This window comes from Akebia trifoliata, chromosome 7, assembly GCF_017979445.1.
Source record: "Akebia trifoliata isolate Shusen 1 chromosome 7, ASM1797944v1, whole genome shotgun sequence".
Classification (NCBI taxonomy): domain Eukaryota; kingdom Viridiplantae; phylum Streptophyta; class Magnoliopsida; order Ranunculales; family Lardizabalaceae; genus Akebia; species Akebia trifoliata.
The window spans coordinates 32,004,719-32,018,849 of record NC_141381.1 but is presented as its reverse complement, the minus strand read 5'-3'; the positions used below and the strand labels follow the sequence as shown (position 1 = coordinate 32,018,849).

Genomic DNA, 14,131 nt, shown 5'->3' with positions numbered 1-14,131 from the left:
ATCAGCCAAAGAAAAAGATAAAACAAAACCAAGCAATTTTTTACCTATACATTCCCCTGGTAAGTCATTATGGCTTGCCTCCCATATTCTAAGTGGGATCTTTTCATAGTGCCTTTCCACTCATTTCCATTACCAGCCTAACCAGTCAAATCTTGAACACCTTGAGATAAAGGTGGAATGAAACCAAATTATATCAAAGCTTCCAACTATAGCCATGGGTTTGACAATCTAATGATGATTGTAAAGCCATGCATGTTTCAATATGTAAAAAGTGAAGGATGAGGTAAAAGATCATGAAATATTTTTAATATAAATAAATTGGCTTTTAGGTCTAAAGGTGATGGATTTGGTGCTATTTGAGTTGCTGAGGTGTCCTTGTTGATGGTATCATTAAGCCACAAAGTTGGTACAAGGCCCATGTGATGATGAAAATTATTTTCTCTACCAAAACCAATAAAACTAAATGCTTAGTTGAGGTGTCTTGTGAAAGGGATCCAAATTAACCAACCAATCCTAAAATAAGATTTTCCTAGCTCTATCATCATCACCATTAGATTGCACTCTTATTGGTGATCAGAAAAAAATGATGAACAACGAAGAGGGCATTTGGTTTGGATTCTAGAATTAGATGTTACGTTTAGTTCTGAAATACATAAATAATTCTCTCATAATTAGAAAAATCGGCTATATTAGAAAAATGCAAGACTCATTTCTTTCATTTTTTGGAAAGAAAAATGCTAAAGTGACTTCTTACGACACTGTTCACATTGCATTGACGTGGAGGTGTGCTCAGAACCATAGATGCTTTTGCTCAAGATACAAGTGAAAAGCATAGGAAATAGAAATCAGTTTCCATAATTTGATTCAAGCAATTGACCCAAATGCCCCACTAAAGATCAATGGTTGTGATAGCTTAATCAAGTCAATCTATGGTAGTCAAGTCTTGTTTTGGTCAACAAGTAAGTCCATTGATGTGGGTCCTGAGTTCTGACTTCTTTAAGAAGAACATGTCTAAGGCTTCTTCTTGACTAGTTTGTCTCATTTTTGTATATTAAGCAAATGAAACAAAATAAAGGTAAGAGGTTTAGCTGCTAAGGGTGTTTAAAATCTTGGTTAGCTATCCTACCCCCATGTGAGAGTTGGACAAAAATAGATTCTTCAATCCTATCTTCTTGACCTTTTATTGGATATGGTTTTGGTCAATGAAAATTATTTTTTAAAACAAGATCTTGTACTACAGGAGTGGGATAGCTATCCAACACATCCTTTTCTATGCCATATGGTACTCATATGGGCTCACAGACCAATTTGTTTGGGACAATTGTGTAAAATCCTATACAAAAGGTGGGCAAAATCCATGGTCATATACTCCAATCAACCAAATATAAAAGAACAAAAAAGATCCAAAAGAACTATAATTTATGTGGTGAGAACGGACATGAGCATGCTTGTATGGACATTGACAGAGACATAGCTTGAGACATATTTGGACGAACTTGATTGTATGGAGGGACACGATCCTCATAATTGAACGAATATGATCTTCCAACGCACCCCAAAATTTTGAGATAAGGCTTTGATGAAGACCAATTATGATTTTGAATGCCACTCACGTCTTGGTATGTGTTAGAGATATTCCAAAATGTCAAACTGATAGCTTAATCAACACATTCTAACATGAAAATTGTATAGGAGGAAGGCGGAGGCAAACTCTCTTAGTAGGCCCAGCAAGCTCTGGCTTAAGCCAAGCGCCCCCCCCCCCCCCCCCTCATGAGCTGCTTTTCATCGAGATACATGGGGAAAAGCATCTATGGTTCTTATACACTTTCACATCAGGATGTGCGATATGAGGTACGAACTTGAGGTCACTTCAGCACGACTCAACTAGAAAACATGATACCCTGTTAAATCTCATCATATAAAATGTTGTAAAAGTTAGCCCAAGAGTCAAGCCAAAGCTACCTTTTCATGAGTGAATAAAAGCAAACAGCTATGTAAGAGATTAAAAGTAAATGAAATCAGTGCTTTGGAAACTATAAAAAATTCGTCATCAACAAACTCAGCACCATTAATTCATGTTATTGACCACATCTTGTCAATGAAAGTCACTACCACTCAACAAAACAACTCAGAGATGGAAGAAATTTGAGCAAAACCGGTAAGTAATAGATGGTCCTTGGCTACAGCACCAAAACAATGCCTTGTATCTCTAAGATGTAGTATCTCCACAGCTTTCAACACAAACTGCTCTAAATATTTTCCACCTAAAAATAAGCAAGAAAGAAAGAAGACCCAAGAAAACTGAATTGTAACCCAAACATCTATGTTGTCCTTTCAAAATATTAGTGGGAACAACCATACAAACAATCACTTCTGAATTCTCATGTACAATAAAAATGTACAAAAGAGCAGAGCTGCTACTGTTACATGAAATATATATATAATGTCATCAGATGACCACTAAAAAAGTTTACAGATCACAACAATTAGTGCCCAATCCTCACATTTTCATCGATACAGCTTTGAATTGATTTCTCCCATTTCTTTTCTTTTCTTTTTTTCCTTCTCTTTTTTTTTTTCCATTGGTAGATAATCAGGGTCTGAACCCATAATGTCAAGGTTATGGCACAGATTCAACAAAGGAAATTGGTGGCTTTTGTTTGATTCACTGCAAATTTTAATTGACCACTTTCCCAGCATTTGACTTTCATCCCATCAGGAGAACCTCAGAAATTAGGTGATTTGCTCATCTTTTAATCTCAAAAGCGCTACAGGCTGTTGATCACTGCGTCCAGAATCTGTCTTATTAACCAATGCATCTTGTGGTTTTAGCTGGGACACATAATTGTTGGCTGTGTTGTGGCTGCTGGTCTTTGCTGCTGGCACATCATGATTGTGTTTTCCCTCATATGTTGTAATGACTGCTTTTGGATCTGTTGAAGCCCTCTCAACATGTTTACGGACATTACATCCTGGATTTGTGCATTTATAGTAGCTCCTGTACAGAGTCCACAAATGCATCAGAAATGTGCCTAGTAGGATGCAATACGACTATAACATCAACATAAATGCAATAAAACTGTTGAGGAACAGTGCCACACTATGAATAGAAACATATCTTGACATTAAAAGAATATGCAGCAAGACTGAAAGCAGTGACACTTCAGAAATGCAACTTGTGATTAGCGAGTGAACATGTTAACTTTGAAGTAGAAACAAATTTGTGCCAACAGAATAGTAAGACTTCAAAGGCCGTGAGACTTGCATTTAAGAAATTATTTGGAGCTTAGATGCATTCCCATTTTCTGATGTTATATCATAAGATAAAAAGGTCAGGGCCATTGAAAAAGCATAATGAGGCTGTTAAATATTAAATTGAAAGACTTCTCTAAGGGGGGAAGAAAACTAAGAGGGACCTACATGCACGAATAGTCAAACTCATCAAACCAGTTGTTTGCGAGTAGGGTACATTGTACTAACGAAAATTGTGTGAAGTGGTCTTAATATCTTACATGATTGAAGCATAGAAAGTAGATAATAACCCACATAATGGGAAAAAAAAAAAGGATCAGTCAACTAATGTCAATTTTAGACAAGACATGTACAACCTAGAAACATACAAGTCTGAGAGTGAAACAAATGAGAGGTCAAATATCACCTTAGAAAACCAGACACAAGGACACACATCTGTACAATAAGACTGTTGCATATAGTTTAGTTGAACTATATCTTCCAGCCTTGGTATATTTTTTAATACCAAAAATAAGATAAAGATAAATTCAAAGCTTTTATCCTAGAGATGAGTTCATGTATGTCCACATTCATATCCACATTTGTGTTCAATACACCAAATTCTTAAAAAAGTGGAGATCTTAATTGCATATGAGAACATTAATAATTCCATTACCAAAGTAAGTCCAAAGAAGAAAATGGAAAGAAGAGCAAACAATGAAAGATGTTTTATGGATGTGACTTTTTCATAAGCAGCAGCTGTACTAGTGAGGTTCACATGATCACAAAGCAAGGATGTGAATGATAAAATCCAACTAATTTGGTTGCAAGACTTTTGGTGTTGTTCTGTCGTCATAAATCCTCATTATCTGAGGTTTGCTGTAGATAAATGAAATTGACTTGTAATACTTTCTTGGAGTATTAGGGTGTGGAGAAATAGAGAAAGAATCATGCTAAATGAAGTCTCATATCTATGTTACATGGACACGTATAAGGGTGTCAAGAGTCCAATATGGGTATGAAGTCGCGAATTCCCAAACTTCCTAAAAATAGGATTCATTGGCTAGGCATTACATTTTATATATTTATCACGGGGTTATTATTTGTGTAAATAATATTTGATAATACTGGATTATTTATGTGTCATATACCTATAGACAAGATAATACATGTATTCAATGTTATATTTGCTGCAGAAAATAAATCTTAATTGGAAATGATAGGACTCATAATCTATGATAAATGTCAATCAAGATTTTTCAGTAAGGAAACAAATAGAATTCATAAGTGTGGCACAAGTGGAGTTTCAAAATCCAACACGTATTTGATGCAGATACTTCACCCTTTTTAGAAGAGTTTATGCAACGTAGTTTGATATACTAGGATTTGTTCATGGTTTGAGCGGTTAGCCAACAGTGCTTATATTCAAAATCCGGAAGTTTCTTAAACACAAATAAAAGGAAAGGTTACCGAAGTTTAGTTGCTTGCATCAACGTCCATGTGTTCTTCTAAGTGCAAGTACCCAAGATTTATCTATTTACTGTTTTACATGTATTTAGTTACTCATTAGTGAAATTTCAGACAGAGGTCAGAGGTTCCATCCCCTTTTTATATGAAAATTAAGAGAACTCCAAATGGCATCTCATCCACTGGTAACTGTGAGGTTCCACCAAGTTTTGCTAGTTTCTGAAACATTGGGTTCCTAGAAGAACGTAGATCAGTTTCTGCGTAGGATAACACTAACAACAATCGAAGAGGTAACATCGTCAAGAAGGCCTCAGGGATTATATATCTATATATATATATAAAAAGATGTACAATCAAACCTACTTCTCGATTCAATAGAAGCCCAAAGAAGTGAATATGGTAACCAAATAACGAGAGATGCATAAAAAGAAGGTCCGATCCTTTTTTGGCTCTCTCTTTAGCCCTATGTCTCTTATCCCTAGGAGGTCTTCCTCCACTAGCAGGTTTTTTCGGAAAACTCTATCTATTCTGGTGTGGATGGCAGGCAGGCCTATATTTCTTGGTTTCAATAGGACTCCTTACAAGCGTTGTTTCTATCTACTATTATCTAAAAATAATCAAGTTATTAATGACTGGACGAAACCAACAGAGAAAAACAAAATGTTGACAGAATCATGAAGTAATACAAGGTGAGGCAGGCAGTAGAATTGTTAGAGAGACTTGTAAAGCAAGACGATCGCTTTCTCTCAGGTGTGGAATATAAGTTAAAATCAAATGAGGCCCAAGAAATGGGAAAAAAAATCAAACCTCAGAAACAAGTAAGAGAAGACTGCATATACTGGGTCAAATTGTTCTTAGAAGTGATCTTCAGTAGTTCATTTCCTGTGTCATAAAGTAGGTTGGGCGAGCTATGAAATGGGAAGAAATCCAGCCAAATGAGGCAGGACAGATTCTCTTCATACGTGGTAAAAGAAAAGTCCTACGGGTCTTTTAACTGAGATTTATTGCATACAATGTGGCAGAAAACGAAGTGAAGTCCTCAGCCTTCAAGAATGAGCAATTGAGATTTAAAAAGAAAAAAGAAGAGAGAAAACAAATATCACCCAGAGAGGGATGAAGTAAACACTGCTATTGCATTCAAAGCTTCAAGCAAGCATTTCTGTTCTCAAATTGGTATCCACCTCATTTATAGAATCTCATTAATAACTCCCCATCCTACTCAAATTCTTCCTACTACACTAGTTAATAATAAAATTAACCAAGAGAACAACTTCCTACTATAAATAAAAATCAAGATACAAATCCTACTAGAAGTTGAAATTTATGGCCAAGTCAAATTCTTCTTTCTCCTAGCACTCCACAGTGACCCCTTCAGGCTATTGATTTTTTGCATCTAAGTTTCTAACATGATCCTGTGGAAGACGAAAAACCATCTTCCCCGTAATCATAAGCTGTACAAACAATCAACAGCCTCTTTTTTTTTTTTTTTTGATAGGTAAACAGACAACAGCCTTATTTGAAGGGATCAAATGAAGGGCAGGAATCTAAACCATCTAAAGCAAATATAAACAGTCATAGAATATGCTTGTATGATACTGTCAATATAGGGCTAAAACACATAGATTACTTGGTCGACATATTGTAATGCAACTTTAAGGTTGTGGATCCAAGCCCAGCTTATCTATCATAAAAAAAAATGATACTATCAACATACCTAGTTTTCCACAGTAATATAATGTTTTCCAGATCAACTAATTCCCACTATCAACATACAACTAGGAAAAAATCATGACCTTGGATGAGGATTCCCTTTGACGACTTTCTGCCCGTACTTGCGCCACCTATAACCATCATCCAAAAGATCAACTTCACTTGTTGTCTGCACAATGATCTTAGATTCTGAAACTGCCCTGTGTGAAGAAGCTGGCTCAGTTACCCTGACCTCTGTATTCCTGCCCAATAAGAAGGTTTGTTAATAATAGAGAAAATAAGATAAAAGAACCTCTCAGATTCAACAGACTGCTGTTATTAGGTGCGTAAACTACCTTCTCTTCGGATCAGGTTCATCACCATTCCCTTCATCTACCCTTGTTTCAGCATCACCTACTTCCTCACCATCACTTGAGCCAGATGACCGTTCAGGTGTTGCCTGGCTAGATTCTTGATCCCTCTTAGACCTTGGAGGAGCAACAACAATTTCATTTGATCTGCTCAAATTCCCACTGTGACCCATTCCAGGATTCCCGTGTAAATTTAAGTTACCATTTGAATTCCCACTTTCTTTCGCACGTCTATTGGGTTGAGGTTTATCATGATTGTGCTGACCCTTATAGATAATCTCAGTCACTTGACCATCAAGAGAACGTTCAACCTGTTTCTTGACATGACAATTTGGATGGGTACATTTATAGTAGCTTCGAGGGTATTCGCTGCCCTTCACCTGCTTTTGCCCATATTTCCGCCAGTTGAAGCCATCCTCGGCAGGCTTATCGACAATAAGGGGAGGTTGGGATCTCTGACTAGAATAAGAAACCGCAGATGATTCCACCATGGTACTTTTAGGGGCTGACATTAAGGGTGGCATCTGCTGAGGGGGAGTCGCATAGAATGGATGGTGTTCCAATGAAGTTGTAGGAGGTGCTAACAGAGAAGACGAATATTCAGATGGGATTTGCAGATGAGGTTGTGATTGGGCAGCCTGAGCTGTAACTTGCGCCAAAGCCTGTTGGTGGGAGATTCCAAAGGGTCCCTAGACACATCCAATAAAGAGAAAATAAATACCCATTATCAAGATACAGGCTGTCTTCATCAATACCAGAAATGTGGCCAATCAGTAATTCACATCTTTCTTGGGTGGGACAGAGCACAAAAATCATTGTCGGTAATGGAACTTTACAATCCAAACTAGTCCAAAATCCAAATCATGGATGTATAAAATATATAGTTAACAACCCGTAAAGAGAGTCAAACATTAAGGATTGTCAGTTTATACAACTCAGACTTGGCCTAGAAAAAGGTTCATTGAATAATCCAGGTTGAAGATTCAGTGGACCATATGTATGGTTTGGGTTGAAGGCACCATGAAGCATAACGATGTACTGGACAGTCTTACGCTTCCTAGTAAAGGGAGGAAGATAAATTAAGAACCTTGAAAATGGAAAATCCATCAGGCAACAAGCAACAACACTGAAAATGCGTATCACAAACTACAAAGAAATTTAGAGATATAAAACTTACTATTCTTTTCCTCCTCACAAAACGCAATGACTTCTTCAAAATCTCAATCTAGACTTAATATACACTGTTTAAAGAAATTTAAAGATATAGAAGTTCTGCCTCCTTTTTTCTGATGTGAAGGGATCAGTAGATTTTTTTAGGAGCTCTAAGTGTACGAGACAAGGGGACCCTTATTCTATTGTCACTATTGAGGACCTAAGCAGAATGATCTTGAGAGCAATGAAAATTGGTCCTATAGAGGGAAAATGATATTAGGATATCTCACATGAAAGAAACTCTGATTTCTAAAGGGACTTCTTTGTTGTTCCAAAGTAGTTTCCTGTTTGAGACTCAATTTAGGGGAAAAGGTTTGAGGAGCGAGGGATTGTGATAACGTGGGAAGCCATGATGATTCCTGTTGTTCTAAAGCCTATTTGGTACCCTGTAATAGAAAGTTTTGAAAGAAAGTTGGCCCAAAGTCCATTGTCTCTTCAAATGAGGGAAGGTCGTGCTAATTAAGAGCACCCCTTGGAGTCTTCTGGTCTACTTTATATCTCTTTGCTATCACTTGGGGGTATTTAGAGGGAGAGGAATGCAAGAGTTTTTTAAGGAAAGGAGCAAACTAGTCACATTATGTTCCTTTCAATTCTTGGGCTTTTACAACCAACATTTATAAAAACAAACATTTGGTTGGTCACCTTGACCTTCCCTTTTGTCTTGAATAAAATCCTCTTTACTTATAAAAAAAAAAAAATGGTAGAATGGATAATAGAATGAAGAAACTTGATAAAAATTTCTTGTGGGATGATAAGGATAATACTTTCAAATACCACTTGGCGATTTGGAAATCCCTTTACACCCCTAAAAAAGGGGGGTTTTGGGGAATTAAAGGTCTAAAGAACATGAAGATAACCCTTCTCAAGAAATGGATATGGAGATTTGGGGAGCTTGATAGTTGAGAAGAGTCATCAAATAGAAATATCGCAGTTAAAAATACTTTAACAAGTATTCCGATTTACTTCTTATCCTTGTGCTCGTTGCCTATAGCGGTGGAAGTGAAGATTGAGAGACTCATAAAGAATTTTCTGTGGAATGATAATAATGGTGGTAAAAAGTATCATTTGGCGAGCTGGAAGGTGGTTTGCTCTCCAAAGAAGAATGGAGGTTTGGGGATTAGAGGGCTAAGAGTAACGAGTAAAGCTCTCCTAGGCAAGTGGCTTTGGAGATTTTGAGAAGAAAGAGACAACTTGTGGAGGAGAGTGGTTCAGGCTAAATATGGAGAGAAGAGATTTGGTTGGTATAGTGACGAGGCCAGAGGAACTTATGGGTGGAGCGTGTGGAGAGGTATCATGAAGGGTGTTCTTGAGTTTGATAGGGAGATTAGATTCAAAGTTGGGTCGGGAGATAAGGTTAGATTTTGGGAGGGCTGGTGGTGTGGAAATTCATCTCTGTCTACTCAATTTCCATCCTTGTACACTTGCTCTTTGAAAAAAAATAACTCTGTGAGGTAGTGTCTGATTCGGGACGGGAGCACAGATTCTTGGGATCTGGGATTTAGGAGAAACTTCAATGATTGGGAATTTACGGAGGTTACATCTCTTCTAGGTCTTCTTAATTTGATCCGATTCAGAGAGAATGAGCAGGACAGGAGAGAATGGTTCAAGGCTAAGGATAAGAAGTTTTCTGTCAAGTCTTTCTATAATTGTTTGCTTCCGCCTTGTGAGGTTTCTTTCTCTCCATCTATAATTTGGTCCGCCCTTATTCCGTCTAAGGTGTCTTTCTTTGTTTGGCTTGCCTCTTTGGGTAGAATCCTCACATTGGATAATTTGATCAGACGGGGGTGGATCACTCCAAATTTTTGTTTACTTTGTTCGAGGGATGGGGAGTCTATTAATCATATTCTTATACATTGTTCTTTCTCCCGTGTTATTTGGATGTTCTTTTTATTTCATTTCCAGGTGGATTGGGTTCTCCCCTTATCTTTTTTCGATCTTTTAGAGGGGTGGAGTTTCAATATTTTCTCTTCTAGAAAGAGGCATCTTTGGGCTATCCTGCCTTCGGCCATTGCTTGGGGTCTTTGGAAAGAGAGCAATAACAGGGTATTTCATAGCAAGGAGAGCTCGTCCCACACAGTGATTTTAGAGATTATTGGGCTTCTGTTTCTGTGGTCCAAGATGAACAAATCTTTTGAGGAAGTGCGCTTCCAGGATTTCTTATTTAAGTGGGAAGCCATTTGTGATTAGCTTCCAGCCATGTAGTGTGATTTTCTTTTTCTTTTTCTTTTTCTGGTTCGCTTGTTGTGTTGTTTGGGGGCTATCTCAGCCTCCCTCTCATCTTTTCTTCATTTATAAAAGTTTATACTTCTCAAAAAAAAAATATCGCAATTCAATTCTAAGAAGGGTTAGTGGAAGAACAAGGAATTTTATAGTTATAGTGTCTGGAAAGGCATTCTTAACGTACATCCTATGTTCTCCAAAGGCATTCCAATTCAAAGTTGGGGGAAGTACCAAGATTAGTTCTAGGAGGATAGGTGTTGTAGTGACAATCCTTTGATGGAGGATTCCTTAGTTATCTTTGCTCTCTCCTCCAGAAAAATTGCCCGATCAAAGACTTCATTGTTTGGAATGGGGAAGATTTGTCTTGGAACTTTCATTTAAGGATAAACCTTATCGACCAAAAGACAAAAATTTGGGATCTGGGTTTCAGGAGGAACTTCAATGACTGGGAATTAACTGAGGTCACATCTCTTCTAGATCTTCTTAATTTGGTCCAATTCAGAGAGAATGAGCAAGACAGGAGGGAATGGTTCAAGGCCAAGGACAAGAGGTTTTCTGTTAAATCCCTTTATAATTGCTTGATTCCGTCGTGTGAGGTTTCTTTCTCACCGTCCATCATTTGGTCCGCTCTTATACCACTCAAGGTTTCCTTCTTCTTATGATTTGCCTCTTTGGGTAGAATCCTAACCTTGGACAATTTAATTTCTTGAGGGTGGATCACCCCAAATTTTTGTTACCTAAGCTTGAAGAATGGGGAGTCTGCCAACCGCATTCTTATTCATTGTCCCTTCTTGCGTGGTATTTGAATGTTCTTTTTATCTCGTTACCAGGTGGTTTGGGTTCTCCCTCTTTCTCTTTTCGCACTTTTGGAGGGTTGGAGATTCAATATGACTATCCTTCCTTCAGCCATTGCGTGAGGTCTTTGGAAAGAACGCAACAATAAAGTGTTCTACAGTAAGGAGAGCTCATCTCATACGGTGATTTAGGAAATTTTGGGGTTACTCTTCTTTTGGTAGAAAATGAGTAAGGAATTCGAGGGCGTGTGTTTCCAAGATTTTGTTTTCAATTGAGATACCATTTGTGACTCGTAGCCCCCCTTTGGGTGTGTAACTTTCGTTTCCTTTGTTCTTTTTTTTTTTTTTGGTTTTTGGTTTTTTTCTTTATTTGTTTTTGGCATGTTCGTGTTTTTTTGTCTTGCTGTTTAAGGGTTATCTCAGCCACCTTTTCTCCTTTCTTTTCAATGGAAAATTTTATATTTATCAAAAAAAAAAATTCATTCATCCATTACTCTCATTTGAAGAAACTCTCATGACCCCCTTTGAATGAGAACAAAGATTGTGGGTTTGGAATAAGAAACGTAAATGCAAAGTTTCTTCTCTTATCACTCCTTGGGAACCCCATTTCCCACGAACATTCCATTCTTGGCTAGGACATATATGTCAGATTCAAAAATAAGCTTGAATCCCTTCTTTCTTAACAACTAACTAGATACCATGTTCTTCCGAATATCAAGTACATGGAGAATGTCATTCAGTGTTAGGACCTTAACAGAGGTGAATTTCAGAATCACTTTCAATTTACCTGCAACGACAAACGTCAATGAGTCACTCATGAACAAATTTTCACCATTTCTTATTGGCTCGTAGGAAAGAAAACACTTTCATCTAAATATATGTTCTCTGTGCCTACCCACCAGGCGTTGACATTAATAACCCATGTTAACTTCCAATAAAATGGTAAATAGGTTCTCCACCAATGTCACATTGGCTTGAGTTGAATGCTTGTTGTTCCTAGAATTATCATGACTTCCAATTGCAGAACTTGGACCTAGGGCATGGCAATCTCCCTTAATTTTCAAGAATTCTCCTTTTGATTTATTGAATTTGTAATTCCCCTTCTTGCTATTTTTGTGGGAACTAGATCTTGGATTGAACTTTTTATTTAAACAGGACTTGGACACCATTCTTGAAGTAAATACTTTTATCTCATTATTATGGTTATCTTGGTCTATCATTATTACAGAAGAAAAGTTTCTCAGAAAAGATAAGAATAGGAATTATGTAAAAAAATTGCAATGGGTATACTTGTGGTCATCATTTTCATTCACCCAGATATTATAAGGCTCAAATAAATTTATGGACATCGTGTCCTCACACATACAATATGGGACCGACAAAGAAATCCGAATAAAAAGGGCCTTCTCCCAACTAAAAGTGGGCCCAAAAAATCACACAAAAAACAGAAAACCCCCCAAAAATTATAATATAGGTTATCTAACAGAACAGAGTAACCATCTCAAAACACCCAAAAAATTGTAATTAAAAAAAAAAAAAAAAAAAAATTACAACACGTAACAAGACAAAGTGACCATCTTGAGTTTCAAGGTTTCATAAAAATTTCCTCAATTTCAATACAAAGGGTACTTCAATCTCTAATGAAACAACAGAAACATAGAAACCCAAACAAATTTCAAATTAAACCCTTTGTAGACGAGATTAAAGTCGAAGCTTACCTGACTAGGCGAAAAGAACCCTGGTGAATCAAGCAAGCTAGCAGGGCTCAACCCAGGTGGAACAGTAAACATGGGCGACTGCGCAATCACCAAACTCAAGGGTCGATTCTGCTTAAACCGAAAATCTTTTTCAATTCCATCACTCGAATCCTTCCCCTTGGAAGAATCATCCTCTATCGAGCTTTCCATCGACAAGCTCGGCCTCCTACCAGTGGCCGCAACAGGGGAAGCCATGGCCCCTGCGAGGAGTTGAGAGAAGGATCGATACTCCGAGTCAGGATCGTTCTCTGAGAAGAAATTTGAAACGAGTGTCATCGGACCAGGGCTCGCGCCAGCTCCACCTATGAAAAGATTCTCAACCGAAGAGCGAGGAGGGAGAGAAATTGTAGGGCGGGAAGGAGCTGTTGCTCTTGAAGCTCCTTCTTTTTCAGCCATTTTGACGACTGTATGTCTCTGTAGTCTACTTTTTAGCTGAGAATCGCCATTGTTAGGGTTTTTCGAAGCTTTTTTTTTCCTCTTTAAAGAAGAGTTGCAGAGAAATTCTTTCTGAGCTTTCTTTCTTTCTTTCTTTCTGTTGTTGGGTTCTGTGGAGATCTGAAAATCAGTGAAAGTCCACGGCTGGTACACGAGAAATGGTAATTTGTTTATCTTGAAAATTAAATTAAACTAGAAATAATAAATGTTGTAAAAGTTGAAATTATTTGACTTGTGTACCCCCGACGACTTTACAAAATAACAGAAATACCTATATCAAGTCTTTCACTATTGAACAGAGAGAGAGAGAGAGAGATTTATGTAAGAAATAGGTAAAAATAACTTCAAATGGTAATTATCTGAGAAAAATAGGCTAATGATGGAAAGCTTGAAATTAAAATAACACGTGGTTTTTACATTTTGAGTGGCTGAGCGAGTTGATTTGACATCTGGATTCATAGTTCTAACTCGACCAAGTCCGAGTGGACTAGGGTAAGTCAAGAGGATACCGAGTGGCATGGGAGAACACATGTCTTAAAACTCGTTTTAACGTCTCGTCTCTCATTCGTGACCAAGATCAAGTTTTCTCAGATGAAATATATGATTTATGTGAGTCGTCTCAGATGGGATTTGAAAAAGAAAAAAAAATCTTAAAATTAGAACAAATCATGTATTTGAGATAACTTGACAATTCGTCTTATTAATAGACGATATTAAGACAATTTGGACAATCATCTCGATCTCGGACAAGATTTAAAATCTTGTATCTAACTCAATCCAATAATTATAAATAATAAAAAATAAAAATAAAAATAAAAAAAATGCAAAACCTCACCCAGATTTGCAACCCATAGATGCACCTCTTGAGGTCATGCATGTGGGACCATTTAAAGTGATTAAATAAACTTTATACTAAAAAAAAATCAAGTGTTATTGTTTGTTTGTTTGTTAAAAT

At 37.2% G+C, this 14,131-nt stretch overlaps 1 protein-coding gene across 1 annotated transcript; it reads right to left on the bottom strand.

The window, feature by feature from the left end:
• Positions 1–2,358: 2,358 nt before the first annotated feature.
• Positions 2,359–13,338, bottom strand: LOC147399113 (putative WRKY transcription factor 4). The gene is made up of 4 exons (XM_086448544.1): positions 12,703–13,338; positions 6,744–7,447; positions 6,492–6,650; positions 2,359–2,998 (listed from the first exon to the last, which is right to left on the bottom strand). The coding sequence occupies exons 1-4, from the start codon at positions 13,135–13,137 to the stop codon at positions 2,734–2,736; spliced, it is 1,563 nt and encodes a 520-aa protein (XP_086304670.1). The 5' UTR covers positions 13,138–13,338; the 3' UTR covers positions 2,359–2,733.
• Positions 13,339–14,131: the final 793 nt, after the last annotated feature.

What these genes read in the sequence shown, in the direction of transcription:
- LOC147399113 (XM_086448544.1), bottom strand. Translation starts at nt 13,137, where the DNA reads ATGGCTGAAAAAGAAGGAGCTTCAAGAGCAACAGCTCCTTCCCGCCCT. An exon ending in GGTTCTTTTCGCCTAGTCAG is followed by an intron (nt 7,448 to 12,702) that starts GTAAGCTTCGAC and finishes GGATGTGTCTAG; the next exon opens with GGACCCTTTGGAATCTCCCA. An exon ending in AAAGGGAATCCTCATCCAAG is followed by an intron (nt 2,999 to 6,491) that starts GTCATGATTTTT and finishes GACTCTGTACAG; the next exon opens with GAGCTACTATAAATGCACAA.